The 19,398-nt window shown below is 52.9% G+C and overlaps 2 protein-coding genes across 3 annotated transcripts; one reads left to right on the top strand and one right to left on the bottom strand.

Moving 5' to 3' along the window:
* The first annotated feature begins 692 nt into the window (after positions 1–692).
* DDIT4 (DNA damage inducible transcript 4) lies at positions 693–1,990 on the top strand. The gene is made up of 2 exons (XM_042818567.1): positions 693–789; positions 934–1,990. The coding sequence occupies exons 1-2, from the start codon at positions 693–695 to the stop codon at positions 1,413–1,415; spliced, it is 579 nt and encodes a 192-aa protein (XP_042674501.1). The 3' UTR covers positions 1,416–1,990.
* Positions 1,991–4,184: 2,194 nt separating this feature from the next.
* Positions 4,185–19,364, bottom strand: DNAJB12 (DnaJ heat shock protein family (Hsp40) member B12). 2 transcript variants are annotated; one of them, XM_042818442.1, is made up of 9 exons: positions 19,220–19,364; positions 18,199–18,373; positions 16,654–16,799; positions 12,524–12,709; positions 11,239–11,318; positions 10,384–10,493; positions 7,848–8,020; positions 7,150–7,301; positions 4,185–5,923 (listed from the first exon to the last, which is right to left on the bottom strand). In XM_042818442.1, exons 1-8 carry the CDS (start codon positions 19,350–19,352, stop codon positions 7,180–7,182), a joined length of 1,125 nt encoding a protein of 374 aa, XP_042674376.1. In that variant the 5' UTR covers positions 19,353–19,364; the 3' UTR covers positions 4,185–5,923; positions 7,150–7,179. The 2 variants fall into 2 exon arrangements, with proteins under 2 accessions (XP_042674376.1, XP_042674377.1); XM_042818443.1 differs by having other exon boundaries at positions 7,156–7,301.
* Between the last annotated feature and the right edge of the window lie 34 nt (positions 19,365–19,398).

Here is a 19,398-nt window from a genome sequence, read left to right as displayed (position 1 = left end):
AGCGGCCCGGCCGGAAAGTCCGTGCACGGACAGCCGCGCGCCCCTCGGCCGCTCTGCCGCGTGCTGCTGGCAGCTCAGACCCGGCCGCGCCGCACGGAGCGAAGCGCCTCGCTGAGTCCGAAACCTCTCGTGGGGGCTCTGCGGTCAAACATGGGGCACGTTATGCAGAGGGAAGAAACACGTTTACGTTCAGCAAAGCCTTGGATGGCCGTGTTCGAATCCCAGCTTATCTTAGCAAGCTGCGATCCCCGTGATCCTCTACCTTCATTTCTGCCCGTTTGCCATTTCCCCCCACTCCGACCCAAAGCCAGCAGCCCCTCTCTGCTCTCCACCTATTCTGAGCCACGCAGCTGCGCACCGTTCGTACAAGGGCTTCGAGAGCAGCTCCATTGGGAACGAGCTCTGGCACCGCCCCAGCACGTACGTGCGCGATCGGAGGGCGCTACGCAGCGCATCCCCACAGCCCCGAGCGGAGCCGAGATGAGCCGAGCGGGGCCGAGCGGCGGAGGGGGAGGAGGGGGCGTGCCTGCCCGCTGTCACCGGGCAGGAGAGACGCCGCGGACGTGCCCCGCTCTGCCATTGGCTGGCGACGCGGAGAGGGGGCGCGGCGGTTCGCGCCGCCTCTATATAAGCGGCCGGGCCGCGGTGCGGCCGGTCAGAGCGCGAGGGCGGCGGGGCGCGGGGTCGGCGTCATGCCTGGGTTGTGGGAGCGGCTGGCGGGCGGCGAGCGGGGCAGCCTGGAGAGCTCCGACTGCGAGTCGTTGGGCAGCGCCTCCGGCTCGGAGGGAGGTGAGCTGGGGCCGGAGAGCTGCAAGGGGAGGGAGGGTGAGCCTGCGGGGGGTCAGGCGAGCGGAGGGCTGTGGGTGCGGCATTACGGGGCGGTCGAACGGCACCCCGAGCCCCCGCGCTGACCCGTCCCGTCTCGTCCTGCAGACCCCGACCAGACCTCCCTGCCGGACCTGGAGCTGCTGCACGATCCCGAGGACGAGCTGCTGAGCGCCCGGCTGCTGGAGCTGGTGCAGGCCGCGCTGGGCAGCGCCGCGCTGGGCTCCCGCCGCCGCTCACGCCTCTTGATGCCGGCCCAGCTCGCCTCCCAGCTGCGGAGCGAGCTGCTGCGCCTGGCCTGCAGCGAGCCGTGCGGGCTGCGGGGAGCCCTCCTCGACCTCTGCGTGGAGCACGGCAAGGCCTGCCACGACGTGGGGCGCATCGCCGCGGACCCTGCCGTAGTGCCGACCTTCCAGCTCATCCTGGTGCTGCGGCTGGACTCCCGCCTCTGGCCCAAGATCCAGGGGCTCCTCGCCTCGGCACCCGCCCTCAGCCCAGCCTTCGGCCAGTCCCTTAAGCTCAGCACGGGCTTCACGGTGATGAAGAAGAAGCTGTACAGCTCCGAGCAGCTGCTGGTCGAGGAGTGCTGATGGGAGAGCGCTGCCAGCCTGGAAAGCGAGGCGGCCCTCGGTGCCTGCCGTGCTGGGGCGGCCCAGGGTGTTGCCGTGGCCCCGCTGATGGCCCCGTGCTCTGTGGACCCACAAGGAGGATGGTGGCTGTGGCCGTGCCCCTGGGCTCGGCGGCAGGGTTGCTGCGGGGGCAGGCGGTCTCCTGCTGATCAATTTTTTTTTTTTTTTTTTTTTTTTTTCTTTTGTAACGATAATTGTAATCAATGGGGTTTGTGGGGGAGGGTGTGCGTGTGTGTGTCGTGGGAGTGAGCGACGGCTGAGCTGAGCCCGGATCACAAGAAACCCCACTGCTGACATCTGGCAGCTGCGTTGTGGGTCCTGGTGCGGCAGCGGGGGTCTGAAATCATGTGTGTCTTTGTCACGGGGAGAAGCCTGGTGTGTGAGTGGCACGGGGATGGAGGGCAGGATCCCTCCCTGATATGGCCCGTGTGCTTCATTGATTACAGTTACACTCATACACTTGATGTTCAAGTGCAAGACTTCCTATGCAATTGTGTCATTTTTTTACTTTTCTAATAAAACCTGACTCAGTGATACCCTGCCGTGTCCCTGTCCTCGCTGGGCTTTGGGAAGGGATGATGCAAGCACCTCCTCTGCGGGCAGAAATCCCCCTGCTGCCCTGCATCCTGGAGGGGCCTCGGGATGATGGGAGGTGGCAGGAATTGCAGCACACCTCCGTGTGGGGCACGGGGCTGTGACTCAGGCAGGGCTGACTCAGCCCCTGAGCTGCCCAGGTGCACCATTGCCCACAGCCACCGGGATGCGTCTGGGGCTTTGGCAAGCAGCAGGAAAGTCTGGTGCAGGGGTGAAACAGAGTGTGTGTGTCAACCCACCCAGGCAGTGCCCTCTTCCACGTGTGCTCCTGAGCCTGCCTGCATTTACACCAATGAGTGCAATTACAGCAGCCTGCAATTAGCAGTTATAACAACTCAGAAAAAAGGCTTTCACTAAAGTGTAATTAAGACAGGCACGCTGGGTCAGGCATGAGGTGCGGAGGATAAAACCAGGCTGAAGATAAAAAAAACCAGCTGACTTATTTCTATTAGAACGCAAGTTTGTTCTGGCTCAGACTTCTGTGGTGTGTTTCTTTTTACCTCAGACACTGAGTGATGAAAACTCACCAAGAAAAGTTACTTCTGCCAAAGCCAGCCCCCACCAGAGCACCGGGAGCCACGTTACGTGCACCTTGGTGCAGCTGGAGCTGAGCTGGGCTGGCCAGGCAGCAGCTCACCTGCAGAAAGCCAGCCTGTGCTTCCTATTCCTTATGTGTCCTGTTCCTAATTTGTTGAGGACCAGGGCATTTCCCCAGCACTGATGTTCTGGATCATTCTTTGGTCCATGCACAGGGCATCTCTGTTCTGGGGCCTGGCCAAAAATCACCCCTGTATGTGTCCTAGTGTCACACCAGGCCACGAAACCTGAAAACTGGATCACAATGCTTTGGTGAAGCCACGGTGAGCTGCACAGCTGGCAGCTTGTGGCGCTGGTGGCACAGGGAAGGAAAGGCACGTTGCCCCAGGGAGCAACACTGAGAGAGAGACGGTGTGCTGACAGCACCATACCCTCATCCCAGCAGCTTTAAATGCTGAGACACATTGTGTCTCACAGCTATATATACACACTTCATGAAGCCTTACAGGTGTGCGGGGGGACCGCTGCCCACTGTGCCCCACTGCGGCCCCAGCTTGGTGTCACTTTCTAATTACAGAGAGCAATTGAGGGCTTTGCAGAGAGCTCCAAAAAAGCCCCGCAAACAACAGTGAAACGAAACCCCTCTGCACCAGATCCCCGCATCCCACAAATGCCCTGTGGCAGCCCCAGACACACAGCTCAAATCCAGTCCCAGGAGCAGCTCCTATTTATAGTGGGCTGCCCTTTCTGTGACAGAACCCGGGCTGGATGCACATCAAGGTCCCTGGGGGGCAGCATGAGGCTTTTGGCAGCTCCCAGAAGGTGCCAGAAGCCTTCATTTAGCCTCCCCACGTGGACGCAGGCTGCTCGGTGCTCCTGAGGACACAGAGGGCTGCGATACCTGGGGCTCTCCTCTGCAGCATCGCTCCTGGCTATCATTTCAGGGACATCTGAAGCAGGCAGAGTAATTGAGATTATTTATTTTTAGGGCTAAAGAACTGCTGAGCGGGGAAGGAGCTCATGGGCAGCCCCAGTTGCCCTCACCAATAAAGGAAATGAAAGAAATCCCACTCCTAGGGAGCTCTGTCTGGATCACTGTCGCCCCAGGTGCTGTAGGACCAGGTGCACCAGGGCAACCCCCATCCTCTGCAGGAGCCCAGACTGGGGGCGCACAGCATCTGGCAGCCACCTCTGGTTTATAGCAAGTCAGGGTGAGACTACAAATTGGGATATTATTAATTGGTTACACAAAATCAGCTTTTAGCAATCTGTTAGCAGCCATTAGCAATAATCCCATCTTAAATAGCATCAGTTTGTACCTCCAGGTGGACCCGGGACGATGCTGGATGGTTCCTCCCGTGTGCCCCAGGGCAAGGCTTGGGAGCAGTGCTGGGCCTTACATTTACTTTCCCCAAGACCTTGGGAGCTCAAAAACTCTCACTCCTTCTGCAGGAGCGCAGAGGTAGAAGGTAGTGGTGGGAGGAGAACAAAGCAGTCCCCTCACACTCAGGGAAAAGAGCAGTTAAGAAATGCAGTGCTGGGGTGAAAATTGCTGCCATTTCACACCAGGATCTGCACAACATCACCGCAACTGAAGCCTTTCACATTACAAACGTTTATTTATAGATGTACAATTTTATAATTAACTCTAAATCAAGAAATACAGCTTCCATGAAGACCCGTTAGGCTCTATGCTTTCTGGCTCGTATTATCCATGAATAACTACTTGAGAAATCACAAGGTGGGCAGGCCCTGGGCAAGGAATGCCGTGTTGCAAAATGGCCAGCAACTCTTGCAAATGTCATTGCTCTCTACAGCCTACAGCCCCCACCCCAGAGACTTCTGCCAGCTGCCCTGTGCCGCTACTAAGAGCTATTCCCATGTCACACACTCCACCAAATTCCTTCAGAAGATGGAGATATCATTAAAAAATAATCTCTTAAAATCAAGTTTGAGCCGCGGTAGCTGTGGGATAATAAGGCTTACAGTTAACAGGAGGGCTGATACTTTGCAAAACAAATAACTGGCCCAAGACAGAGCACGTGGATGCCTAATGCCGAAGACCTCAATCCGTGTTGCCACTCACTGCCGTCCCAGCCTGGCCACCCCGCACCCCCACCTGAGCAACCCCCCAGCACCCGGGGAGGCTCTCAAAGGAAATGTCTTCAGGCAAAAATTAACTGCAGGGTACCAAAAAAAAGATCCAGTTTGTCCCAGTGATGCAACTCCGCTCATTTGCCTTTTGCCTCTTGCACACGCATGGCGGGGATGGCAGCCTGGAGCTGCTCCAGGCCGGGCCCTGCCTGGCTGAGCAGGTGAGCCCCGGCATGCGGCTCCCCAGCAATGGGGTCTGAGGAGCCCATCAGATGCTGATCTCACCCTGCAGAGCTTCTTTCAACAGAAGCAATGAACGCTCCATTCCCTATAAGCTGCCCTAAGGCCAGGGCCCTACCGCAAACTGGAGCGCTGCTGGGTGAGGAATCCCAAGTGCAGGACTGGCAAATTAACAAAGGGATGCAGCTTGCGGACAGCCCTGCTCACAGAATGAATGCTGCACAATGACTACGAGGCAAAATTGAAGCGGACGCTGCAAAAAAAAAAAAAAAAAAAAAGTTACACACATGACTAAAGCAAGAAGTGATGAGCTAAAAGCATCCAGGATGATCCCTTCTCTGGGCAACACGTGGCTCCAGCACTCAGTTGTTCTTGCCAATGTTGCAAATCCAAACTGCAGCTCTGGGCGGTTTCACCAATTGATTTTTTCCCCCCGTGGATTCAGAAATGCTTCTCTGGCAGCCTGGCAGGCAGACATTGAGCTCCCCAGCCACGGATCGCTGCCATCCACAGCAAAGCAAAGCGCAACCACCGCCAGGTGACTGCTGCCTTGTGCCACAACCCTGCGGAGACCTCCTGCTTCTCTGTTCACAAAACCGGGCGCAAAGCAAAATAATTTAATCATCCAACCCCTGCATAGTTTAAAAGTACAACGTATATACAGCTATAAATTAATTCTAAATAGATTATATTTTCTTTTTTCTTCTCTTTAAAAGTTTTCTTTATCAGCGAATTGTCCGATTTCTCTCTCCAGTGCAGCTCCTTTTGCCACCCAGGCCGTTGCACGGCGGTGCTGCTGGAAGGGAATGAGGACGACGGCCTCTAGTCCTGTCCTAACTGCCGCCTGGGACATCCACCGGCGGAGACGGGCAGAGAGAAGAAAGAGGGCAGTTGTGCGTTGCTAATCTCAATTCCATTTTAATATAAGATTTCATTCTTTAAATATAAAGTCTGTCACCTCGGCTCAGTGCACTTCATCAAAAGTCTTCGGGTATGTCAAGGGTCTGGGAACGAGAGTGGTAGCGGTGTCAGTCCCCGGCACAGAGCCCCCTCTGCGGCCCACCCGTCCCTGCGTCGCAGCAGCTGGCTCCTGCCCTGTGCTGCCCCCCACACAGTCCCTCTGCTCCAGCACCGTGGGCATGCAGGCACTGCCTCTTTCCTGGTTCTTAACACCAGCCTACCCTGACATGAGAGGTGCAAAGGAAAACAAGAGTGGGTGTACCGAGTAAACCGAAGCCAGAGTACACCAGAAAAGGCCAAGCACAACCCAGAGGATTTGCCTTAAGATGTGCTCCATTAGCCAAGGAAAATAGAGAAAAACTCCACTGCTAAACCTCCTTACTGGCATCAGAAACTCCAACAGTTAGGTGTCCAGCACCAAGCCTCAGTGGTGCCCCTGCAACTAAAACTTGGTGCAATCTTTCACTTATTTCCTACAGAAATCCAACTTTCAAGAAATGATGTGGTTAGACAAGGCCTGTATGGGCCTCCAGCTGATAATTAAGCAGAAAAAGAACTCTAAACTCTGTGCCAAAGCTTTCATTATTTTATCAGCTCTCCCATGACCCAGCACACCCGCTCTCTTCTGTGCTGTGCGGGCTGCCTGGACTCCAGCTCTCCTACCCACTGCCCTCCGGGCTCCCACTCTGCTGCTTTTACTTTATTTTCCAGTTCAACACGCCGAGCTGCTCCTAGCCCCTGCTGTGAGCTCTGACCCTTCGCTCTGTTCTCCTGGAGCGTCAAGGCAAGGCAAGAGGTAGGCAAGGAACACCTGCATTCTAACAGTCACCACAGTGCCAGGGGATAACAACTTTTTCAATAAAACAAACAAGATAGCAAGAAAAAGGGTTCTTCAAAACGTGGTGGCAGGCTGCCATGGCTGGTCAAGGCTTAGCGAGATAAGGAATAAAACTTCCAACCAGCCAAGGTGCACGCGGCACTGCATCGAAGGCGCGGTTGACAAGAGCTCAGCCAGGCTGCCAGCACGCCTGGGGCTTTTGCTTTGTTCCTAGAGAACCAACACCAGCAACACGAGCTTGGAGTGAGCCGGGGGTGCTGACATGCAAGCTAAACAAAATCAATTTCCCAATTAAGGAGTGTAGGCTTGACAGAGGGGGCTGCCTCCCCCCGTTACGTTTGAGCATCCGGAGGAGACGCGTGAAGGCTTGTGCCTCAGAGATTTAAGTGTTAAAAGCACTAGTGTGTCGTGCTCTGCTGCCACAGCTCGTACTTAGACCTCTGCTGAGCGGGCCGGCAGCGACTATCCATGCAGAGAGGCTTGTACATCTGACAGTCTGCTACAGCTGGGGGTGCCCATCTTCTGTGCTCGCTGGTACAGCTCCGTGTCTCCAAAGTACCGTGCCCGGTATAACAAGCCTTCCTCTGCAAAGGGAAAAGTCCAGAGTTACACACCCAAGGTGGAAGGAGACCCATCCTGTCAGGCATAGGGGAGGAAAGGCAGAGGCTCAGAGCTCAGACCGTCAGTGCTGCTTGCCATGCTGTGGGACAGCAGACGGCACAGGCAGCAGGCTCACAGGTATGCCTGTGTCAGGGAGCCGGGTGGATACACCAGCAGTATTCATTAGCAATTTGGTCCCTCCTCGGACAACTGGGATATGCAGAGAGCTGGTAGGGGCTTTCTGACAAGGTGGCTGCAGCCCTCCCCTCCACTGCACAGCAGATATCCTACTGACAGCAGCTGGGGAACCTCTGGGGCACAACTCCTGTCTGACCAGTTCTGTGGTGGCATAAAAAATCAAACCGAGCCAGAACAGACATGAAGTCATAGGCAGAAAAAACAAACAAACAGGAAACGTGCCTACGCGGTGATAAAATACAGCTTTAGCACAGCTCAGTCACCAAAGTCTTTTCCACAGCAGAACTCGTGCAGCGAACAAAACTCTCTGCTCCTGACCCCACACTACTCACTCTGCTGCTTCTCTTTCCAGCAGTTATTTCGAAGGTTTGCAATGTAGTCATCCTCCACGCTCCTTTCCACGTTTTTCAAGTTCGTGCCCGTGTATTCTTCTGCAAAGTTCTCAGATACGTAGTAGATAACTTTTAAGTGCTCTGTTATCCTCTTGTGTACATGACCCACAGACCTAGTCCAAGGAGAAAAGTCACAACGGTGTGGGAAACTTGAAGGGCACAGCCAGCACCCCCTTACCATGCACAGTGTGCCGTGAGGGACAGCGACCCCCTGCACCCACAGCCGTGGAGAGGAGAAGTACTTCTGGTGGAAAAGAAACATCAGCACAGGGAGGGACAGCCTGGCAGGCCTCTAGCTAGGTGGGCACAGCTCTGAACGCAGACAGAACCCTTTAGGCGGACTGCCCAAGGCCAAAACCCATTTAAAATGAAGTGCTCATTAGGATTTTCAGTGCTAATTAAATCTCTGCAGCTTCCTTGCTGCTTTTGGCAGTGTGCCCCGGGGGCACTGCACATGCTGGGGGCTGATGTGGGCAGAGCAGTGGTTATCACAGCGCTCCCACAGCCCCTGCTCACCCCCCACCCCTGCGCTCTCCTCAGAAGAGAGCTGCTGACCCTGAGTGTCAGCTCCCTCCAGAACATCACATGCTGCTGCAAGAACAAAATTAGCTCCTCTCTGCACTCGAGCCTGCACCAATCAGTACTTTCTAGAAGGAAATCTCTCTTCGCCCTACCCCCTGGATTTGCATTTCAGACAAAGCCACATTCTTATTTTCCCCAAAGCTCCAGCAAACCTAGAGATACTCACTGGGGCGTGTGTGCAAGCTGCAGCACAGGACCTGTGCCCAAACACTGCATCCATTGGGAACAGCTCCATCTGGAGACATGCCCAAAGTTTCCCATAATAAATACCAGCTGCTGCCGCACTAAAAGCGAGCCCGATTCCTAAGGCAGGTATAAACATTAACCCATCCTGCTCACCCTTAGCCTGTTATCAGGGCTTGCAGGAGTGATTCAAGCACTCCTGCACGTTTCATCAGCATCCAGCATTCCAAGACAAACGGTGGGCAACCGAGACCAGAAAGCTCTCTGGCTGTTTTCTGAGGTACGGGCAGCGCTTGCTGGCAGAGAAGCAGTTCAGCTCAGCGCTTTATCTGTCAACAAGTGGCACTAAAACCTCCCTGTGCCGTGAAAGCGCCTCGCCTCAGGCTGACTGGGTTTGGGGCGGCATGCTGCAGCTTGGTGGCCAGCACAGTGTCTGCGCCGAGCAGCAAAACACGGCAGGGCAGCCGCAGCTAGAGCACAGCACCGCCTGCCGGCACAGCAGCCGCCTGCTCTCAGCATCTCTCCCTTCAATGCCTCGCGTATGCAGGAAAGATGACAGCTCGAACACAGCGAGGCTCAGGGATGACGGTCAGCTCTGGCCGCTGACAAAGCTGGAAGCAAATCCCCGTTCTCTTCAAAGCTGCCCTCTGCTGAATGCCTCCTGGCCCCACGCATTGCCTCTTCACCCGTATAAGCCAAACAGAAATAATGCATGTGTGCTTCACTTTGTAGTCCTCGAGGACAGAAATCACACCTCAATGCTCTTTAGCCTCTCAGAATTACCCTTAATCCTGCCTTGTTCAAAAACACTCCATCTTTTTATTCTAAGCACTAACGTCACGGCCTTTACTTTGCACCCAAAGCTAAGGTGGTTTTTGTAGCATTTAACACCACCCATAAGCAGTGCCATCAGTGATGCTACACAGGGGCTGCCACCACCCCTACCTCCACCTGCCTTTCACATATACACAGGGAGCAGCCACTGAAAATACTCAAAGCCTCTGTCAAGAATGATGATGCAAGCAGCCAGAAATCGTCATGCCGTTTTGCTCCTGGCTGGCACCACTGAGTGACCAAGAATAGAAACTTGTTTGTCAGCACAATGAGCTGACCAGGGCATTTCCACAGAAAGAACCAGTGCCCAGTTTACTTCTGCCCAGTGAATGTCTGCCCACGGCTATCTCACAGCAAGATGAAAGTTGAGAACCAGGGGATTTCTCCAGGAGAGTCTTTCCTTCTACGAGAATGCCTCTTATCCCTTCCCCTCTTCCTTGTATAGACACAAACCCAGCCAAGACTTTAATGATGAATAGATACGACTTTCGTTTTTCACACCTCCATTTAACTCTACATCTCATTTCACTCTGCACATGGGATCTCAGTGTGTCTGAACCACCCTGCTGGGCTACAGCTCCTCAAAATCATTTATTCTGTTCCTTTCTAACCCAGTCACGGGCACAGGCTGCAGAAGCTCCCTGGCTAAGCACACTCCCAGCACAACCCTGCACTTTCCATCTCCAGACCCGCCTGACAATAAGGAGCCTTCCCCTGCACATATGACAGCAGAAAGAAGAACAACGATGGGATGTGAGGAAGCCAAAAGCTGGCAGGGAAAACAGAGCTCCTGGTTCCCTACCCACTGTGCCACCCAGCCCCCCATAACCCACCCAACCCCAACACACGGATAGGTTTCAGAGTACGGGGTACTAACGGCCTCTGGCTCAGGCTGTAGGGCGGGCTGGAGACCATCATCTGGCTGAGAGCAGACACCACGATCAGGATGAGGATAGGCATCAGCTGGACAAACAGCCCAAGGCCACCCTGAGGGAGGAGAAATGCATGATGGAGCACTGTCCATATACCTGCACACAAAGACCCTGCAGCTAAGCCCTCCCTCCCAGCCCTATCACAGCCTCCATTCCCCTGCCCTTTTGGGCCAGCGAGGTTCCATAAGATAAGCAGGAAGTGCCCAGCAGCCCAGACACAGTACTATTAGTTATCAAAAGAAGAGGGTTATGTAAATCCTGCAATCTCATTTTATTCGTTGAAAGGGCTCACAGTGCTGGAGACAGATCCTGTGGCAGAAAAACCCAAATAACTCATGCCACCAATTTTTTTCCTTTGGTTAATTAAGCACCACAGATCAGAAATGCCTGATCCTATATTCTGAACTAAAAGGGAAAATGAGTACGCATCGGGAGGAGCCATGTGCACTCATGTTATCTGAAAGCTGGATTTGTCTTGAAAGTAGGAAATTAAATATGAAAGGAAATGCTTATTCTCTCTCAAAAACCAGTTCGACCTCATTCCAAGGTGGCACTGTTTCAGGATACATCTGTGCTTTCCCTGCTGGAAGACAGTTCTGAAAGCCCTGTGAGAACAAATACCCATAAATGAAGCAGCACAAATTCTGCAGGCAGTATACTTCCCACAGCTCCAGCTTGCTGCACAGGGAGGAGAACACAGGCAGTTCTGCTTCATGCAACTGCCACACCAGCTAACTGGCAATGTGTGCACTGCAAAAAGCATTCCAGCTCCCAGCCCCCTGCCTGCTCCCATCACTTACATCACCCTGGTGTTCTCGTCTGTCCTGCCTCTGATGATAGGTGTATCGCATCCTGCCATTGCTGTACACGTGAACATTACCTACAAGCAAAAGATAACTGTCAGAGCTGGTGCAGGTCTGCTGGGAATGAGCCACAAGAGGTGGCCATGCTCCATGTCAGCCTCACCAAGAAAAAACAGACTGCATGATGAGACAAAGCAGCAAATCCAGGAACTTTGAACACTTCCAGAATGGGCCTGATTTGTTTCTTTGGTTCAGACCACACTCAGCAAAGATACAAGAAGTAAGATTCTAAAGGAAATCCATGCTGTGCTCGCACTTGAATCTGCTCTGCTGCCACCACCGCTCCCAGCTCAATCTGTCACACAGCCAGCAGCACAACAGGCTGTTCAGGGACAGCACATCTGCTGTCAAGCGAACAGAAATCATTCTTGTTTTTTCCACCTTAAAAAACAGCTTTTCCACATCTTGTTTTAAATGTCGAAATTACAGCTGAAAAGGGAAAGCAGCTGCAAAACCAGTCCTGAATTCTCCTGGGATAGTGGGAAAAGGAAAAAAGACTGAGCTAAAATAGCAGCTCTGTTTTTACTGGAGTCACTTTACCTTTGTGACAGGCAGAACACGAATACCACAGAAGGTCTCCAGATGCCTTTGCAAGTGCTTGGCACTGGTGTGTCAGTTCTGACACAGAAGATAGGAAAGAGCTACCACAGTAAATCTCAAGTGAAACACAGATTTGTTCCCCAAATCATTTAACAGAGGCCTAGTAATGGCTGCCTCCACACTGGAGACACAAGGGAGTCTCCTACAACATCCCAGTGGATACATATGTAAAAGAAACCACTTGAGCTGTGTGGCAGAGCAGATACAGACGGAAGTCTAGAAGATACCACAGTTTGTTCTGCTGAGAAGATTTAACTTCTCAAGCCACCAGGCAGAAAAACTTTCCTCAGGACAGGATTATTTTCACGCTTTGCATTAAAGCGTGGCATTTTTGTTCATGATTTTTGTTCTAACATCCAATCCAGCCTAAAAACAGTTAACACTGCGAGCACGCAGATACGTGAAGTCGGAAGGAAGCCCAAGTTCTCCAAGTACCTATCTGATCAATTTAGAAACTCAATGTGTTTGGGGAATTTCTGAAAGAAAACTCCCATCAAATCCCGCTGCAGAGAGGAACAAAGCTCTCAAATCAATCCCGACACTGCCAAATAAATCCTGCTGCATTGTGACTCTGGTAAAAGGGTCGGGTCCTGTTCAAGAGGTTAAAGTTTGACGTGCTTACTCGAGGGAAAACCACCACCAAAGAACATGTTGAAGAGGTCCTCGGGGGAGATGTCTGCCTCAAAGCCGCGGTGGAAGTCCGAGTGCGTGTGACCGTGCCGAGCAGGGTTGAGCTTCTCGTCTCCAAACTGGTCATATTGCTTCCTCTTCTCTGGGTTGCTCAAGACCGCATATGCGTTACCGATGGCTGAAACATCAACAATAAGGAAGCAATTAGTTTCTTCCTCCTAGCAATGATACGCTGAGCCCTGCAAAAGGACTCGCCTGCCTCAGCCCCCAGACGGGATCCTCAGCAGCTCCCGGCCCCCAGCAGGCTCCTGCAGCACCCAGAACGCTTCTCTGCAAACACAGGAGGGAAAAACACATGGGGAGACTCAGTGCCCATGGCCTTCATTAATCCAAATGAGAAACTATGATAGGATTGGCATGAATTCCACATGTGTCCTTAGGGAAACAGGCATGAAACTATGCACTGGTCAGAAATACTGGTAACAGAGCTGATACAAGTTTCATTTGATTACAGTTGTTATTTCTTTGAACAACTGATAGTCTTCATCCAAAAGTATCCACACAGGAAAGTATGACTTTAGTTAATACATTTTATTTGAAGGTGGCATAAGGGCATCACTGGTATCACAGCCTAATATCAGAACTGCAAAGAATTTAAGTACAGGTGAGATCGCCAAGAGACTTTAAAACCTCCAGTAAAAGCCAGTAAGGAGATGCTGGCTAAAAGCTCTGTTGCTGAGCCGTGGATTTCAAAATGTCCAGGTGCCAAAACTAAGGCGCATAATTACAAGGGCTGTTGAGCAGTGCCTGTGACAGTGGAAATGTACTGGAATGACATCCCCCCGCAGTTTCCCAGCCTCAGCACACGCGAGCCTTCCCACCACAACAGCCTCCTGCCACCCTCCTCTTTCTGGGCTCCCCTCCCTAGCCATGCCAGCTCACCACTTCCCTCCGCACCAGCCTACCCAGGAGCCTCTGTACGTGACCACAGAGAGGATCTTCTCCTCCTGTGTTGCAAAGAGGTTAAGAAGTTCGTCGTACTGGAGCTGACGGGTGAGTTAAAGGCAGGAGCAGAAGTGATAGAAGAGAAGGGAGACACGTGCCCTTCAGAGGAGATGAAGATTCAAAATTTTCCTGATAGTCAGACCGAAGGGTACGGTTTTTTCTTAGACTACAGGTTTGGAGAGCAGAGGGTGTTAATACTTGTTCTAATTCTTGGTTATAATTAGAATGAACGTTTCTTCAACCAGGAACAGAAGTGAGGCAGCAAGGACTGACTCACTCCAGCACAGGAGCTTGTCCTTTCCAACTGCACGGTTAAGCAATGAACATGGAGCAATTCAGGATTCTGTTCATTGTTTAGCCTTCTGCTGACAAAGCCCAAGGACCATCTCATTCCAAGCCAGGATTTCAGCCCCACATAGCGACGTTCAGCTCTTTTCCTGACGTCAGCCCAAGGCAGCAATGCAAATCTGGTACCACACAGGCTGCAACCAGCTGCAACCCTGGACCGAGACAAGGTCTCTGGACAAGACGTAGCACTTTATCAGCTGTCACTGGGAAGATGAACGACAAGCCTTCAGCTAATATACCAATGCTAGAAAAAATTAACTAAAACCCTTAGAGCAGCGCACGTTTCCCCCAGCACCCTCTGGAACCAAACAGCCAGCCAGACTTCAGCAAGCGCTGTGAACCAGGAGCCCACCTTGGGGCTGAAGGACAGGGGAGCCCAGGAGACAAGGCTCAGGGGAGAGATAACCTGGCAGCAGATAGCTCTGCAGGGAAAGATAAAGGGCACCTTGCTTAACACACGACTTCTGGCACGTACCTCTTGTCAAAGCCTTCGGCAAACATCACTATGTAAGATTACAGGTGAAGAAACCTGCCTTTCGCCACTTAGCAAGGTGAAGGACAAACTATTGAGCAGGGGCTTACCACACACACGGTGTAGCTACACGTCTGCAGGTGCTTGCTATTTCATTTGGCCCCTGCACTAAAACAGGCTTTCCCAAGCAGCTGAGGGTCAGCTCCTCATTTGCTAACAGCAAGACACTTAGCAGTTGTGGATCTGTCTTAAAATCCTTGAAACAAACCTTACGTGAGACTTTTACTGCTGAATTCTTCTTTACCCCAGTGCTGTGCCAACACACTGAGAGCAGGCTAGCCTTGCTTCCTGCGCCAACAGAAGTTCTACTGCCATTTCAGGACTGAAAAGCATCATCAGAACACAGTATTTAAATAGCCTCACACAGCAAAACCAACGCTGTAAAACTGTCACAGGAGGTTGTGTGTTTAGCTCTTTAACAATCAAACCCCCAAGCCTCTGAAGAAAAAGGGTTTCTTCCAGATGGCACCTCTGCATGCTGCTCCAGCAGTTCTCAACACATCCATCACCACAGCTCAAAACCCCACAGGCAGGATGCCACTGCTGTGCTTCCTCCCCAGGTAGCACTGAAGATAAAAACCTACCCCATACGTACAGGTGTCCAGCTAACTGCCTGCAGGGCTGTTTCCAGGGACACAGTCAGAAAAACCCTCTTTTGCTTCTGAGTGGAGCAATTCCAGAGCCAGCTCGGGGGCATGATCACCAGCCTGCTGCTCCTGTATTTTCCTTCCCATGGTTGAATGAAGTTCTTGGGCAACTCTACAGCATTTATTATAGCGAAATACTATATACTTCTACCTGCCCCATAGGTAGAATTTGAGCATGCACTATCAGAGGGCAAAAGCTCAGCTAAGTGTACCTCCAAGCAGCTCCTGCTAAGAATTTGATGTATAATACAGAAATAAGATGAAAAATAACACAAAGAAAAAAGTTCACAGATGTTGGAGATAATCTAGCCACTACTTTCCCTACAAACTCAGAACAGCTCCCAGATGGACATATAATGCTTTAAGCCTTATTTCATATGTTCCATTTTAAACAAAACCATTTATCTGGGAAAATGACTCCAGTTTTAAGGTGCGTTATTACCCTGCAACCATCCCTGCCAGAGAGGTGCTGAGGTTATTCTCAACAGAACTGAAGGTACTGGTGACTTCCTTGAGTTCTGCCTGGCCTTGGCTGCATAGCTGGTGCAGTTTCACCCAAGAAATTTTCACCTAGTGTTGGTATCCTGCAATTCCACCCACAGCCTTTCACAACAGTCAGGTGTCGAGTGCTCATGCGAAACTGGCAAGACTGAGTTGCCTGAAATGCTCCGTGATTGGAGGAGCCTAGAAGGGCTGCAAACTCAATAACTGCATGTGGGGCTGCACAGCTCACTGCATCTCTGCTTTGGCTGTCACTGGGAAGGGGTGCACACCAGCACCTGCCCTTTGCTAGGTGGCTGCAGGACTTGGAGCCTCTCCCTGTGAGCTGAGAGCTCCCATTCAGGGGAGGATGGAGGTGAGATCTGGAGGGAATTCCCTCCCAAGCCATGTGGCAGAAGACCATGTAGTAGAAGACAGGAATAGCTGCTTGGAAACAAGGAAAGCTCCTCCTTGTCCAACCAGTAGAAGCAAAGTTTAAACACATCAACCTATACTTGATACTTTAAGCTTAGCACATACTTTGTTCGTAATGTCACCATCTCACAAGAGAGACAACTTTACTGACAAAAATTTAATTTGCTCTGCCAGGCCTGTGAGGTTGTTTTGAGGGATCTTTCTAGCCAAGCTCAGCACCATCACCTGACAGCTGCAGGAAAACTTTCAGAGACAGGCTGACAGAGCTAGGGCTGGGCTGCCTGGAGAAGAGAAGGCTGCGAGGTGACCTGATAGTGACCTGTCAGAATCTAAAGGGGAGCTACAGGAAAGAAGGGGACAGCCTCTTTAGCAGGGTCTTTGGTGACAGAACAAGGGGAAATGGCTTCAAGCTCAAATAAGGTAGGTTTAGGTTAAATATAAGGTAAAAGTCTTACAGTGAGGGCACTGAGGCACTGGCACAGGCTGCCCAGAGATGTGGCGGATGCCTCGCCCCTGGAGACTTTCAAGGCGAGGCTGGATCAGGCCCTGGGCAACCTGATCTAGCTGTGGTGCCCCTGTGCACTGAGATACCAATAGACTAGATGGCCTTTAAAGGTCCCTTCTGACTCTAACGATTCTATGACTCTAAATCATCAAGGGGGAAATATACTTTACCTTTAAATGCCTCTGTAGCCCCAGGTGCGTGGTTCTTATCTGGGTGAAATTTCAGTGCGAGTTTCCTGTAAGCCTTTTTCAAGTCCTCATCAGAGGCTTCTCTATTGACTCCCAGAATTTCGTAGTAATCCTTACATTGCTTTACCCTACCAGAAGATAAATGAGAAAACAGGGCAGTGAATTCCAGCTACAAAAACTGTTTTGCCACAAACACATCAACTCTGCAGTGTCTCACGTATCGCAGTTTCAACTAATGTTGTTCAGCAAACTCCAGTTTACTCAGTTCTAATTCCTCAGAGGGTGACCTAATTTTTTTTGCACGCTCATCCACAGAAGACCTGCTTTACGAGCACACAAACACTCCCACAGAACAAGCCATTCCTGTAAAGGTAGGAGGGCCTCTCCACAGACTATGATATCACCTGCACAAGCACGCGATTCACAAATAAGCTTCAGATTCATCACACTCACGTTTTAAAGGCTGTTCAGGAGGTGTGGGGATTACACGTGGCAGGCTGGGGGACATCTGGGCTTTTGGCTTGGTTTTAACAATCTCCCTCAGGCCCCACTGGTTCAGACTTAACAGGAGAAGGAGCGGGAGGAGCTGCCCAGGCCTGTGTGCAGCCCAGCTCCTGCTGCATACTCCTCACAGCTCCGTCACAGTTTCTCTTTCTTACATGACTTATACAAGACAGAATAAAGCGAGCTGGCTTTCTGGAGAATCAGGTGACATAGCAAACAGACTCGGAAATCAATTAGCCAGAGCAGCTCTTGCGCAACCCAGAGCATTACCCAAAGGCTTACGCAAAGTTTACCAAGTGACTGCGCACACGGTTCAGTCCTTCAACTTCCAGCATTTACAAGTGGTACAAAGGAATAATGAACAGCTGAAAAAGCATTTGAAAAAGGGGTGACTAGATAAACGTGCCTTGGGACTATCCAATAAGAGCCTTAGAAATACATCATCCAAACAGAGTGAAGTAACCTGCTGTAGATTTCTACTTTGTTGAGCTCTTAGAGGGACTGTCTGCAGGTGAGAGGGACACCCACACCCCCTGGCACTTGCTACAGGGCAAGGCTCAGAACATAAGGGCTTCCCGCTGCAAGCTGTGAGCCATGGCTTCCCCCAACACATCTCAGCACTATATGGGATTTTACACAGAACCACTGAACAGCACCTAAAGGAAACATTCATATGAAGTCCATAGAATGAATGTACTCAAAATGCCCTTTGTCCCTCACCAGGAAATCGCCTGCCTGCCTGCAGCTCTAGCCTCTGTATGTGCCGTGAGGGGAAAGTCTCATCCGTGGCAGCTGCCTTGCAGGGCCACCTAGGTTCCCTTTTAACACCTCACTGAAAAAAGACCACTCCACGTGGATCAGAGCTGACCAAATCTCCCACGTAGCACTGAATATAAACAGTTGTCCAACTCTGACCTATTCTGCGTACACTCCCGTTTCACGCTCTTCCCCTACATCTTAAAAACACGGTGAGAAACAGACAGATATCACATAATAAACACTGGGTGTAAGCAGCACACACACCTCTTCACAGCATCCAGCTGGTCCTGCGTGTAGCCCTTGGGGGCCTCCCCGCCGGCCTCCCCATTGGCTGAAGAGAAGTCCCCGGCCGCCTTCCTGAACTGGGCGTTTGGGGACTCCCGGGCCTGGGACTGCCCGGTGGATGAAGACTCGTTCTTGTTGAGCGACTCGAGGAGAACTGAAAGGAGAAAAGGGGAAAGCAAAACAAGGTCAGAGAACACCGAGCTCACTCTGCCCTTCCCGCTTCCCTAGAGCCATCCCTCTTTAACCCAGCTCTCAGCTACCCCCTCAATACCGCAGGTCTGGGAGCGTGGGAGAATCTCTGCAGCAACGTACCCTCCTCCGCTTGCCTTCTCCCATCGGATCGCAGGACACCCCGAGTTGGAAGGGGCCCATAAGGAGCACGGAGTCCAACCCCCAGCTCCGCACAGGAGCGCCCAGAACTCAGACCCTACATCCGAGCGCGTCGTCCAGCCGCTCCTTGAACTCCAGCAGCTGCGTGCCGCGCCCGCCGCCCGCTGGCGGGGCACTTTTTCCCGATTCCCGGGCCAAGATCTCTCCGTAACAGCGGAAAGCTTCCAGGCTCGCTCTCCTTTCCCGAGGCGGGATCAGACAGCAGAGGGTTCGGCCTCCTCTCGCAACGCCCGGACACGGCCCGGTGCAGCGAGCCGGTCGCCTCCGCGCTGCGACCCACCTCGCGGCGCACGCGTCCCTACCCGGCGGCCACCTGCGCCTCCCCGACGTACTTGTAGCTATTTTTCGGCCGCTCGGCAGGCCGGCACCCTCGCATCCGCGCTACCCGATCCCGCGTGCCGTACTCCCATAGGAAGGCTGCCGCCCTTCCCCCCGTCCCGCTCCCCACTGTTCCTCCCCCGGAGGACTCGCCTTCCCAGCACGCCCCGCGCGCCGCCCCGCACGGTGCAGGCGCGGCCCGCCGAAGCTGCTGTGGCAGCGCTCGGGCCGCGCCGCCGGCCCCGACCTCCCCTCCCCCCTCTCGCCCCGCCCCGCGCCTGCCGCCGCTCACCGCGGACCCGCGGCGAGGGGTAGAGGCGCTGCGCCTTCTCTAGGAAGCGGCGGGCTCGTTCGGGCTGGTTGGCCTTGATGGCGGCCAGCGCGATGCCGATACACCGCTCCGCCTCGTCCCTGTTCGACTCCATGGCGGCGGCGGCGGCCGGCTGGGGCGGGGGCGGTGCCGCGCGCGGG

This window comes from Centrocercus urophasianus, unplaced genomic scaffold, assembly GCF_019232065.1.
Source record: "Centrocercus urophasianus isolate 14NV4802_14NV808 unplaced genomic scaffold, USGS_Curo_1.0 seq_17, whole genome shotgun sequence".
Taxonomy (NCBI): Eukaryota; Metazoa; Chordata; class Aves; order Galliformes; family Phasianidae; genus Centrocercus; species Centrocercus urophasianus.
The sequence above is the reverse complement of the archived record's forward strand: the minus strand, read 5'-3'. Positions and strand labels throughout refer to the sequence as shown.

What these genes read in the sequence shown, in the direction of transcription:
- DDIT4 (XM_042818567.1), top strand. Translation starts at nt 693, where the DNA reads ATGCCTGGGTTGTGGGAGCGGCTGGCGGGCGGCGAGCGGGGCAGCCTG. An exon ending in CGCCTCCGGCTCGGAGGGAG is followed by an intron (nt 790 to 933) that starts GTGAGCTGGGGC and finishes CTCGTCCTGCAG; the next exon opens with ACCCCGACCAGACCTCCCTG.
- DNAJB12 (XM_042818442.1), bottom strand. Translation starts at nt 19,352, where the DNA reads ATGGAGTCGAACAGGGACGAGGCGGAGCGGTGTATCGGCATCGCGCTG. An exon ending in GGCTACAGAGGCATTTAAAG is followed by an intron (nt 12,710 to 16,653) that starts GTAAAGTATATT and finishes TTGATGTTTCAG; the next exon opens with CCATCGGTAACGCATATGCG. An exon ending in TGGTGGTGGTTTTCCCTCGA is followed by an intron (nt 11,319 to 12,523) that starts GTAAGCACGTCA and finishes TTTTGCTTGTAG; the next exon opens with GTAATGTTCACGTGTACAGC.